At 26.2% G+C, this 14,217-nt stretch overlaps 1 protein-coding gene across 1 annotated transcript in view; it reads right to left on the reverse strand.

The window, feature by feature from the left end:
* Positions 1–11,777: 11,777 nt before the first annotated feature.
* Positions 11,778–14,217, reverse strand: part of LOC123296091 (meteorin-like protein) — an 88,798-nt gene continuing 86,358 nt past the window's right edge. The window contains exon 5 of the mRNA XM_044877552.1: positions 11,778–12,320. Within this exon, the coding sequence (XP_044733487.1) occupies positions 11,968–12,320 (353 nt within the window). The 3' untranslated portion in view covers positions 11,778–11,967. The remainder of the gene's footprint in view (positions 12,321–14,217) is intronic.

Here is a 14,217-nt window from a genome sequence, read left to right on the forward strand (position 1 = left end):
AAGATTGTAAATTTAATATAGACCATATGTAAATAATATTAGTGACCTTAATACGAAAATAAAATTGAATATCACTTAAAAGCTTTAAGTCTTAAACTGTCTACACAAATAAAATTAATTACTTGTTTACTAATTCAAAACAAATATTAACTATTAATTAAAAATCGTCATTCCATTTGAAGCAGATTGATACCATTCTATTAATATGTTATTGCAAAATTACAGTTAAAAAAAAAACTTTTACGACGGAAATAAATTCACTTGATAAGAGGAACACTATGACGTCAAGAATTTAATATATAAAATCGAATAAAAATTAATAAACGTTTTTATGAACAAAATCCTTAAACATATTTTCACAAGATTATACATTAAAAAAATCATATTTAATAAAATTAATATAGTCTTGGGTGCAATGATCCCCTGGCTAGTTTTTGTTAAAATGTGAAAATATATGAAAATACAAAAAATGGGCTTTTAATAATTAAATGTTTGCAAAAAGTTAATTAAGCTTAACTCGCGTAAACATATTAGGTTTCAATCTAAAATTTCAAAATTATTGTTTTTAAACACGCAAAACTAAAAAAACACGTTTCATTAAAATCTAGATAAAACAAATACAAATTAATTTTAATTGTAATATAAAAATTGATAGTAAAAAAGTGCTTTTATGAAGCTTTTCAAATTGTGCAGATTCTATTGTGTTTGTAGGTTTTATGTTTCAAAATGTTATAGTTTTTCGTTAACATAATCTTTGCACAAAACATTTTTACTTTAATACAGAGAATCTATATGGTATAATAAGCTTTTCAGAATAAGTAAGAACAAAAAAAGAATTGTTTTTCGTATTTTCTCAAGTTGGAGTGAAAAATTTTGCAGATTATTATGAATATAGCCGCAAGTGAAGAAAAATCCAATTTTTGTTCCTCCTAATATGTTATTTCCTCTTCGCCTATATTATATAGGTATATTTTCATCTGATTGAAATTAGTTTAAAAATAATAAAATGTTGGTGACTCATTTCTTGGCAATATCTTATATTAAAGGTAATAGATCCATATTATTAATATAATATTTACAATTTAAAAAGTCAATACCTTACATATTGTTATTTAATATATTATTTGCATAATACGAATTGAGCTCTTGTTTCAAAAGTTATCAAAAAAGCTTCTTGTACACTGTGCTCTAAATCGAACATATATTGTATATATTCTTCTGTCACTTAGGGAATATAGGAACTAAAATATATACTTCAAGAAAATGTTGGAACACCTTATCGATGTGATTTATTGCACAGAGATGATAGTTAAAGGCATAGAGAGCAACCCAAACTACTTTTCATTTTGATTCATTCACTTCTTCATTCAAAATCACTCCTTTGGCACTATGTTTATTAGATTTTGCAGAAGTGTATGCAAAATTATTTATGGATAATCTAGAATAAATGATCGTATCTTCTTGGTGTCACATGAAAAGACTCTAAACCTCTATACATATTTTAAATCGATAAGTTTTATGTTCTGTATATCTGGAATTAGTCTACTGATTCTGTGATTGATCTGGTTTCTTAAAAGCATACATTCTTGCTTCGAGTTGTTTACTGATTTATTTATTCTAGTTGAATACCTTACTGTAAAGAGAGGGCATTTTCCTCGATTTCCCGTTTCTGCATCCGCCCTCTTTAGATGTCATTCTCTGGACGTATCAAATATCTTTTTTGTTTTTATATGAAATCATTTTCTTGAAGTTTATTAAGTTGAATCTACGCAAATTCGTTATGAAAGTATATAGTTAATAAATAATTGGATTCTTGTAGGTGTTTAAAAAGTAAAATGAAACTAATTGTAAATATTTATAAATTCGTTGTTTAAATATAAAAAAACTACTAACGTACATTTGTCTCGCATAATTTACGAAAGTAATTGAGAGTTTGACGACGCCGCTACGTTATATTACCTGTTTCAATGAAATATACTAACATTTTCTATTCATTATGGTCAACTATAATAGTTTTTTTTAATAATGTTAAATAGTATAAATTATTATTTAAATATTAAAATATTATTAAATTTTTATTTTTTAATATTTTGAAGGATTTATCTAATTGGCATAATGCCTTTACATTTATTTTTTTAATCGTTAAGCAAGAATTAGTAAATTTATTTTGCCAAATTCATATTATTTTTGCATTTAAATGAATTAACAAGAAATGGTTTTTTATTAGGTACTATTTTAAATGTTTTGCAATTAACTTGATGAATAATTTAAAATTAGCGAGTGAATTTACGTCTGACTTTTTTTTAAATTTCATTGTAAGAATTTTGAAATGAATAGGAATTATTACAAAATCAATAATTACCAATTCCATATTTCGTTGTCGCTGTTGGGAAAATCATTTTGCTATGCGACAACCCTTAGCTGAATGTAGAACTACGATATCAGTTGAATAAATACATGAAAATTAAGAAATCGTAGTAACTTACTACAATACTATTAAAATTCTTCTTATGTGATAGTTTTGATAGCCATATTGATAGCCATACGCTTACATCAAAAGATTTGAAAAGGGTCAACAAAGATTTTTAGTACTTTCGAACTTAAAAATGGGCTTTGTCGATAATGAGAAATATTTATGATATTTGTTTTGTTTTGTTTTTTTTTTTTTGCTTTAATAAAAGCTCATTCATGTAACAAACAGCAGAGAAAAATTATTTTTCGAAAAACAATAAAAACAAACAAGATAAAAGCTAGCAAAGATTTGTTTGTATGTATCACAAAACCGTTTTCCGATTTTCAGGGGAGTTGTGTCGTTTAAAATGAAATTTTTCGAACTTTTCTGTTTATTCGACTTTAATTCGAATCAATGAGTGAAAATCCCATCTTTCTAGCATGTATAGAATAGAAAATCGTTATTTTGGGTTGTTTTTTCATGTCCTCTCTTCACAATTAACAATCAAGTACTTAAAATGCTCAATGAGGGACTTTAACGGGACTATATTGTGCTGATGTGAAGAGTCTACGTTCTATTAAAAATTTTGAGTCCTTCTTAATCTATGCAATTTCCCATTGATGAAAAATTACCCTTTTCCGTAACAATTTTATTAAATTGTATTTATATAAAAAGAATCAATTTTATTAAATTTACGTCACAGTGTCTGGGGGCTAATAACATTTATGAAATAATAATATATAATTTCGAAGCATATGCTGTTTATTTTTCAGTGTATTGAATGTTTGTTTAAGCAAAATTATTGTTTCCATATTTCTCATGTTTTTCCGACCTTTTTTTTTAATATTTATTAAATTTTTTTTTTACTTTCATCATGAATTATGGCTTATGATATATTAGAAAATTCATTAGCAGACTAATTTGCAAAGAATAAATGTATTTTTATTTCGAAATTTTGTAATGATTTATTAATTCTCTTTATGTTTCTAGAAACTATTTTTTAAACTTAAGTATTAAGAAATCCTTGATTTTATTACTCTTATAAAATTACTGAAAAAATTAAGCTTAATAAACATAAATTTCTAGTTTAAAAAATGTTACTCATCTTCAAAATATACAATCTCTTCATGTTCATATATTTCTAGTTAATTAAAAAATTTAATAGATATGTAGGAATACTTTTCTAATAAGATCAATAAACCGTTCAAATAGAAAAAAATAGGAAATGAACTTTGATAATTGTTGAATTTTATCTATAAATAATCAGCTATCATCATTTAGCCTAGGTAGGATAACAACCTACAAATAAAAACTATAATGAATTATATTTTTACACAACAGTTGGCAGATTTCACATTATAATTAAAATGGTTGTTGACCTAAAGGAAAACATAATAGTACGGTTGTTTATGGGAAAAAAATCAATTCGTTGGAAATTCAATTCAACTTTAATCGACCCTACCCAGAAGCCAGAATAAAGTATTGCAAAACGTTGGATTCGTACTAGCCACCCTCTCTTTACTAATTTACTTTCTCTATCTATAGAAAATCTGAAATTCGTAATAAAAAGAAATTGACGTTCCCTAATCGAGATAGAAACTATCCTATCTTTTAAGTTGGACCAAAAAATTCCCAACTACAAATTTTCATTGAAATCAACGGTTTTGGAGGTAAGCGAACATCGTGACACGGGATTTTTATATATTAAGATAAAGCATTGCGATTGATCTCAGATTTGCCAAACTTATGATCGGTTTATTTTTTAATTTTATATATTTTTTTCACATTATCGTCTTTTGTTTTCAATTCAGGCTGGCGGCCTTCTGTATTCAGGCTGGGGACCACGTACTTAAGTAGATCCTCTCCTGGAAAGACTTCACAAATAGTTTTTGAAAAGTATATATGTCTTAAAATATCTTAATTTCGAAATCCTCTAAAAATCTGAATGATTTACTTGAAAAGTTTGAATAAAGAACGAAGTTCGAAGTTCATCTCAATTTCGCATTTAAAATAATCAATTTTTTTTAACTAACATTATTTCTGTGCATTATAGAGATAACTTGAAAAGCCTGAAGCTTATTTGTCAATTTAAAATCGATCGATCTTTAGCGAATCATAATACTTTTTATTTTCTGATTCATCTTTACTGTGAATTGAGATTCAAAACTAAAACGAAAAGTTAAATATCTATCAAAACAACAACTAATCGTTAATCTTTTTAGCTAAAGGACCGAACTAATAGAACACAATAAGTAAATAATAATTATTCTAAGAAAATCGAATGATGTAAAAATTAAAAGACAGAATATGATTATTAAAAAGATTAATAACTTTTTAACAAACACGACGCGACACAGCTTTTTAATTAATATTGCGGAAACTATTATTGAAAATAATTTACAAAATAAAATATTAAAATTTAATATTTTTTAATTATAATTATTTGTTTGCTTTAATGAAGTGATGATAACATGTTACTCATTCAATTCCTCGTTTAGATGTTTGGCCGAAATTATAGTGCCAATACATCGTTCAAAGTGTAAGTAATATGCCAAAAAAGTAGTCTAAGGATTTAAAAAAATTTGAAATGAATCACAAATCACAAATTAAAGCAAATTGATTGAGCTTTTATTATAAGAATGAAATTTTTGCATTCCTTGGCTATAATTGGCTAAGAAAAACAGAAGTCAATCAAATATTGAGGTGAAATACAAAATTTTTAATTTTAATATGTATTTCCTAAAACAATAAATAATTCATAAATGTAATATTTTTCAATGTCGATAAAAATAAACACACCGCAATCTGGAATTGGGTCACTTTAAATGTAATTATGATAAAATTCTCAAGTTATGTTTTTACATAAATGTACGACCATTTGCCTATCTTTCTAAACTATGTATCAATTCAATATCTAACCAGGCAAACACATTACAAAAGAAATTTGTTTTCTAAACGAGTTTAGAATAAAATTAATGTCTACTTAAGTTTTCTAAAATTATCAGATTTTAGCTTTGATATGTTCTTACTTAATTACTATTAGATTATAATTTTATATTTTATTATAAAAATATTATAACGAAATCATTATGAATTCTATTGTACTTTGCTTAATAATTTGTTATGAGTCGTAGTTCTATTCACTTCCAGAATTCGATTTCTTGAAAAGTAAATTTTTATTCGAATAATAAAAACTGGAATGTCATTATTCGGTTAATGCCATATCTGGTAAATTCAATATATATTTTTTTTTAATAAAGAAATCATAGATATATAACATTCTTCCTAAGTAAAATTTCGTGACTAAGTAAGAACGCTATCCTTGCTACATAGAATTACTATGAAGCAAGGATAGCGTTATACAACAATTTGTGCTTTTTTAAATTACACAACTATTTTGTTGCAAACAGTGACATCTAGTCAATGAAGTATGCATTCACAGAATAGACACAAACCTATCATAATTAAACTGAATTTCTATTGCATTTTATGCAATCGCTATTACATTTATGATACACAAGTTGCCTATACGATAACAAGTTGCCGAATTGCGTTAGCTTTATATTCATGAATTTTTCTTCATATATTATATGTATTAGGACAATGTTCAACTAAATCCAAAATAGAACATAACAAAGAACGGATAAAAGAAAAATTTGATAAGTTTGTTGAAAATTTAGAAAAAATGGATGCGTTATCCCGAATAATGATTTTATACTGTATAAAATAACCATTATTCATTCATATTCATTTTAGGTGAAATATGTACAAATATATATAATAATAAAATATCGTTTTTATCAATTTTTCTGGTTTAATTATTATTATTCAATATTATACCTACCTTTATCTTTTAACAAAATATTACTACAATTATTCATTTATAGGTAAGTTTGTTGAAAAAAGGTTAGTAAAAGAAAAATAAATACGAAGTTTGAGAAGACAAGCTTGTTCAAAAAGGTAACTAAAAGGTATTTATATTACATTATTAATACTTATAATATGTCAAAGGTAGAGTAGTGGTTAGTCCAGTCGCTTCAGGTTATAGAGAACGTCGGTTCGTATCTAGCATTGTCCTGATTATTTTTTAATTAAATACGTTATAATGCTGAGATAATGTCAATTTTTTAGATAATTGTTGTGAGAACAAAAAGCGACAAATAAGTAAGAGAGCGAGATATATTTTATTTTATTTTAACTCCCACCCCCTGACAGAAGAGTGATTTATGACATAAGTAGGAAAGTGGGACTAACATAATAAATTTTTTTGTGTGAAATAACATGTTCTCCTATTACAAAATTTTATTAAATTTCATTTCACAAGAAAAATTTTAGCATGTACAAAAAAGCAAGCAAAATATTTCTTTTTTTGAATATTTTGTAATAGGCGAATATGTTATAAAAAAGTGGGATAAAATATAAAACATGTTCTCTTGTTACCAAATTTCAAATTTTAGTCTTTACGACCGATTTTTTAATTTCATAAATACAAATTTTAATATTTTCTAATAGGAGAATATAAGTGAGATAAACTATATGACATGTTCTCCTATTAAAAAATTTTAGCATAAGCAAGCCATTTTTAGCTCCGCGATCTTAGCATCTCATGTGCGGAATTTCGATTGACCAATTATACCATCTGAAAGGTCAGAAATTGGTCATAAAAAGTCAGTTGGTCTCATTAATTGGTCAGCATCAGAAAATTTTTTATTAAAGATTAAAGTTTTTCAAGGTCAATTAATAAGTTTAGCACCTCATTCGCAGAAAAAATAAAAAACTCCACCTATGCGCGATCGGGAAGCATTCGCTGATAATTGGTCAGCTAATATAAATAATTGGTCAGTTTAATTTAATATTAAAAAAAATTAAAAAAGTTGTCTCTGTCGTAACGCGCATGCTTTGAGCCAGATGGTTTTATCAGGGCAGTGAGTACTTACGCACAGCTCTTCACTATAAACCAGACAGAGTAGGGGAAATATTTTTTTTATAATTTTTTACTTTTAAAAAAATGAATTTTTCCTTTTATTTAAATTTTTCACTCTTTTTATACCATGTATATATGAAATATACATAGTATATTAAGTTTAGTCCCAAGTTTGTAACGCTTAAAAATAATGATGTTAGTATAAAAATTTTGTCATAGGTGTTCGTAAAATCACCTAATTAGTCCATTTCCGGTTGTCCGTCCGTCCATCCGTCCGTCTGTGGACACGATAACTCAAAAACGAAAAAAGATATCGAGCTGAAATTTTTACAGCGTACTCAGGACGTAAACAGTGAGGTCAAGTTCGTAAATGAGCATCATAGGTGAATTGGGTCTTGGGTCCGTAGGACCCATCTTGTAAACCGTTAGAGATAGAACAAAAGTTTAAATGTAAAATTTTTTTTCATAAACCTCACTGTTTACTCGTGAGGGCGCCAATTAGGCGGAAATTTTATAATAGGTACTATACTTGATTATCAGTTATGTATGTGTCACATGTTTGTATGTGTAATGTGAGAAATAAATCAACACTGACTATGCATGGTATTTCAACAATTAACTCAGTCAATTGTTTGTTTTCACTTGTATTATATATATTTGTACATATGTCACCTATAAAAAATTTGAATGAATAATAATAATGGTTATTTTATATAGTAAAAAATCAATTTTCGGGATAACGTTTTCAAATTAATATAAATAAATAAATATCGTTATATATTTTAAATTTTGTTTTATTTTATTCTATCCCATTTTTCCTTTCAGAACAAAATTATTAATTAACTAATTAATTTTTTTTTAGTAAAGGTACAAACAAATTCTTATAAAATATAGGTGAGATAAAGAAGTTGGATTGTAAATACGTAATACTTATTCTTTTTGGATTTTCATTTTATTTTTGTGTGGTATTTGGTTTGTAAAAAAAAAGTTGATGCAAAAAAATTTTTTTAAGATGAAATTAATTATATGGAATTATGTGCAAGTAATTCGTAAATAGTTTTTATGTATTTTGATTTCATTTAAATAAAGTTGAAAACTCAAACCCTGTTTTTATTTTATTTTTCCCCACCTCTCTGTAGCTATACAATATTATTTCAGTTAAAAATAGGTAAGTATTTCGAATTTCACGATAGGTAAGTATTTCAAACTTCGTTTGCCATTTTTTTTTGTAATAATACTACTCAAAATTTTCCGAAAATGAGTTTTACTTTTTTTTATAATTTAAGAAAGTCGAAAATATGAATATAATTATTTATTAATACGAATAACAGAGCCCTAATGGTATAATGGTTAGCGTATCTGACTTCGAATAAATAGTCCCTTGGTTCGAAACTAGGTGAGGGACATATATTAAAAAAAGTTCATTAAATCTTTTAAGCAAAATCTGATTTTTATTTTCATTTTTTTTCAAATTTCCACCACAGCATGTTTGCCTAGTAAATGATGAAAAAATTAGTTTTTTTTCGTTCAAAAACTTCAATTTTTTTCACATTTCTACTAGGAGAACATCAAGGACGGACGGAATAAGTAGTACCTGATAGCAAGGTAATTGTTGTCACCTCGTAAGTCAGAAAGTTAGTGGTCTGCACACCCGTGTTTGGTGAGTGTGACCTCTAGTGGGCAGACCAATAACTTTCTGCCAAAATAAAATTTTAGACTTTCGGGGTGAAAACACTTACTCACCTTTCTCCTTATCAGGAACTACAAATTCCCACTTATGTTCTCCTAGTACAAATGTTGAAAAAATTGAAAATTTTTTCGAAATTATATATATTATTTTTTGAATATAAAATTAAACTGACCAATTATTTATATTAGCTGACCAATTATCAGCGAATGCTTCCCGATCGCGCATAGGTGGAGTTTTTTCAATCTTTAATAAAAAATTTTCTGATGCTGACCAATTAATGAGACCAACTGACCTTTTATGACCAATTTCTGACCTTTCAGATGGTATAATTGGTCAATCGAAATTCCGCACATGAGGTGCTAAGATCGCGGAGCTGCCATTTTTGTACATATTTTTTAATATTTTGTAACAGGAGAACATGAGAGTGCGATATATTTATGATTATTTAAATTCCCACCCCCTGACAGAATAGTGATTTATGACATATGTTTAATTGACATTATTTATGGCAAGAGGGTGGGTTTTATAGATAATTTTAAATATAAAAGGAGATGAAAATTTAAACATCAGGAAAAATTCATTTAATTTAAAAGTAAAATTTTAACCACACTAGGATACGAACCAACGTACCTTGGTTTCATAGGCAAGTACTGTACCCACACAGCCACCCGACGTTTGTTTTTCAATATATATAACTTAATACTTAGCTTTACTAAATAATTATATAGTAGTGAATTATTTCACTCTTGTTGTGACATATACTATTTTTATATTACCTACCTCTAAATATCTACTGTATTTTTTGAACCAGAAATACGTTTTTCCTTAAAAGTATGAATAAATTTTCTGAAAAGAAAAGTATAGGTATATTTAATTGAAAGTATTATTAGAAGTAAAACGCAAAAAAATTACATTTCAAAAACTTTTTATTTCAATATTTTAGGGCACATTTATAGAATTAAAAAAAATTTTACTATACATATCACATTTACGTTCTGCTCGATATAACACAATTGTGTTGGCAGAACAATTACTTTTTATATAAAATTATTTACATATCTTTTTATTAAAAACATTCACTGTACACTAAATTTGTTAATAAATTTTTTGTTTAATAATTTCATCTTTCTTTATACATAGGTAAATTATTACACGCATTTTCTCTATTTGAGATCAATTTAATTTTTTTAATATAAAAATATAAACATTTTTTTTTTAAATTTCATTAGTTTTTTCTATCTCTTATATACATTTTTTACAGGTTTACATTTTTATGGCAAATAAAAATTACATATGTAATTGTGACAATAGGTAATTAATTGTAACAATAAATATTTATGATTTAATATTCAATCAGAACAAAATTATCCATTTGTGAAACCAAACTAAATAGTAAAAGTAAAATAGAAGTCAAGCATTAAGTTTTAGGTATGTGTAATAAATCATGTGATTTATCCCTTAAACCTCAAAACTCTTAAATTTTGAAGTTAGGTTGTTGTTAGATAAATATTAATTATGATATACCTCTTGCCAAACAAATTTTTGGAAATATTATGTAAGAATCATATTCATCAAAATTATCAATTATCAAAATTATGATTTGAGGAAAAGTTCACAATTTTATTTTATTTTCTTTCACAGAAGGAAAAGTGATTAAAATAGAGTAATTGCATTCATTTTTTTTGCCACAAATTCAAATATAATTGAAAGAATAATTCATATAAAGTATTTTTTTTAAATTAATATCTCCATTTTTTAAAATTATTAATAAAAAATAGTTATATTTTTGAATAAATTAAACGGTAGTGACGTATTAACCTCCGTTGAGACTGTGAGCCAGCCAGCTGAGAGACAAACCATTTGTCATTATTCATGATATTTTACCATTTCTCCGTGCGATGGAGTTAAGAAAGCGAGGTTTTGACGTCACTACAATTTGAATTTATAGTTAAAAAAATCATTTTCAACTGTAAAATTACATGAAAAATCAATTAAAAACTAATTTTTTAAAGTTATTTTTAGCAATCTTTCGAAAAAATAAAAATCAAGAACAGGCAACTTCTCTATTATCAATTTTAAAAAAGCAATAATTTTTGAATATTATGAATATTAAAATAAATCATTTTAGAATTAAAAGCATTATCCTTATACGGATAATTTTTTAAAATCATTTTTATATTATATTAAAAATCATTTTTTGTCACAAATAGATAATTTTATTTAACAAAAATATAATTTATGAAACATAGTTTTATACTTTTTAGAAGCACCATTGATCAGATGAGCCAAACTCACTAAAATTAAAATATAATCTTTTGAGGGCGTATGTAAATGGAACTTATTTAGTAAATAAAGTAATAATGCAAGTTTTTAAGAAAATATAACAATTATTATGGCTGTTGAACAATTCATTATCTGAAAATCAGGAAAACTCCCGATTTTTTTTAACTTCCTCCGAGGACAAGAACTCTAGGTCTTGATCCAAATTCAGTTAAAAATAGGGTCAATATTTTAAAAATTTTAAGTATATACTAAATAAACTCCATTTTTTATCTTTTCCGGTGGAGGTTCATTACTGAAGTATTTTTTTGACAACGAAAAAATTATTTAGCACGAATTTAACATGATTTAAAAAAAATCACTGGTATAATTATTTGTTTAAACAAAAACTTTATAAAAGAATAAAAGTAATAATTATTTTTTAAGCACACTGCAAACATTATACAAAAGTCTATAATTTGGCAAGATTTTTTTTAAATAATCACATTAATTTTTCAACAATAGTTTACAAGATTTTGCAAAACAAAAAACGTTAAGTAATAAATAAATTTTGTTTGTTTTCTTTTGCTCTTGTAAATTATTTGCTCTTCTTCATCCATTTTCATTGATCCTTCCAATTTACTAGCTATTTAAAACACAAAGTTCTTTTCCTTGATCTTTCATTAATCGTATAGTATCCATCCAATCTTCAAGACGTGGTGCACATTTCATTGTTAAATCGCCTAATCGTCGACGTGCCATGAAAACAAATTCACCACTACCATGGCTAACGCCACAATGTGATGCCACATAAATGTTTACAGATCGTGCTGTACGACCTGATGTATGTGTAACAATTTCTTTACGATGATAATCATTTTCATCTTCATCTAAACCGTTTGGTATGTGACGTATTAATTTTGTGACACGAACATTTAATGCTGATTGTTCCAAATCATCAGAATGTTCAACTTGTTTAATTATACCACGAGTTACTGTAACAAAAAGAAAACAAATTATTAGTTTAAAAAGAAAACAAGTTTATTAAGAGGGAATTCTCAAAAAATTATTGAAGGATTAGGATAATGATTTAATAGTATGTAGGAAAGGGGAAAAGCCTATTAACATAAAGTTTTTCAGCGCTTTAGCTAGATTTGGAGGGGTAGTTAAGTTGCCTTAAAAGCATTAAAAACAGTGGCAAGTCGGCATCCTCAAAAGGTAATTTCTTGACACTAACCCAACCTGATGTTCAACACTCAATTTTTACACATTCGTGAAACCATGTAGAGAGAGAAATGTCTCAACTACTGGACGTTTCAGATTTTATCGAGACTCTACTGTAATTCTAAAAAGTGTGTACTAACTTGATACCTAATTGTGAACTATATAACATAACAAGATTCTCATTTACACGTCTATATTAATATTTACATGTAAAAATAGACTTCATACAAGTACACAACAGGTATATATAGTTATTATTAATTAGTTAACGATATTATCACGATTTATTTTAATTTATTATTAATTAATATACATAATTTTAGTCTATGTACGTACATAAATGCATTATTATAAACGAATATAATAATATATGTATAATACTAAATAAAATAAATGTAATTTTAATAACTATATATACAGGGTGGTCCAAGTTATAACGGCAGGACCATCATCAAATTCTAGATACAAGGTATGGAAATTTTTGAAGAAAAAGATTAATTTTGTAAACATATTTTTATAGAAAAAATGGGAACTTGACAATATGAACTAAAGATTCTTCTTGATTTAAGGCATATAGAGAACCAGTGGAAGAAATATGGAATTGTCATCACCCGTTAGGCAAATAAAATCTTTAGCGCCACTCACTTGATTAATAATATTTCATAATATTTTCCCTTTTTTTCTAAGTTTTTAATACTCTGTATCTAGAAAAGAACGATTTCCTGGCTAAGAGTATGGTGAAATTGTGATTATTTTATCTACCACTAGATTCTAGCTGATCCGGCGAACTTCGTATCGCCTAACAGTCGAGACGTTTACATTTCAATTGACATTTGACAACAGGCAATTAACATTTTACCATAGACAATTTGTTTTTTAGTAATGTTACAATAGTATAAATATTAACAATAAAATTTATACGATACAAACGTCACTCAATTGTATTGCTTTCCCGGAACCCCTCTAATAACACTTAAACTTTACGGTATGGTATTAAAGTTCAAATTGACTTTTAATATTATTACGATTCTTCTTTATGGGAATATAGAAAAGTGTTGTTTTAAGACTTTTTCATGTAATTTTTTAAATTTTTCCCTCCGTAAGAACCATCCTCGTACGTCAAGGAATATTATAAAACAAGAATTAGCGAAATCGGTTTAGCTGCTCTCGAGATTTACGCTTAACAACACATTCAGCGATTCATTTTTATATTATAGATTTGAAGTTTGAATGTTTTAACATGAATCACTCTGTACATATAATACATACATATAAAATACAAACTCAACATAAATATTTATGTCTACTTTTTAAAATTTATATGAGAATTCTCACTTATAAAGTTACATCATACACATATTATTATTATAATATTATTTAAGAAGATCAAAAACTTATTTCATATATTTATTTATTTATTTTATAACAAATTTTAAACACTTTTCGAAAATATTCTCACACATAATGTATTGGAAATATTATGTAGGAAAAAAAAGTGCGGTTAAATGCTTCTTTCGTTTTTTTTTCTGTGTGTGATTCTAAACAGTTTTGTTTATTTCGTTAAAAAGCAGTATGTAATAGGAAATATTCATGAAATTTAAATTTGGTTCAAACGTAACTTTATTAGCTGGACATTTCAACTAAACCATTATTTTAGTAATTAATTAC

The sequence above is a fragment of the Chrysoperla carnea genome, chromosome 3, assembly GCF_905475395.1.
Source record: "Chrysoperla carnea chromosome 3, inChrCarn1.1, whole genome shotgun sequence".
NCBI classification, from domain to species: Eukaryota; Metazoa; Arthropoda; class Insecta; order Neuroptera; family Chrysopidae; genus Chrysoperla; species Chrysoperla carnea.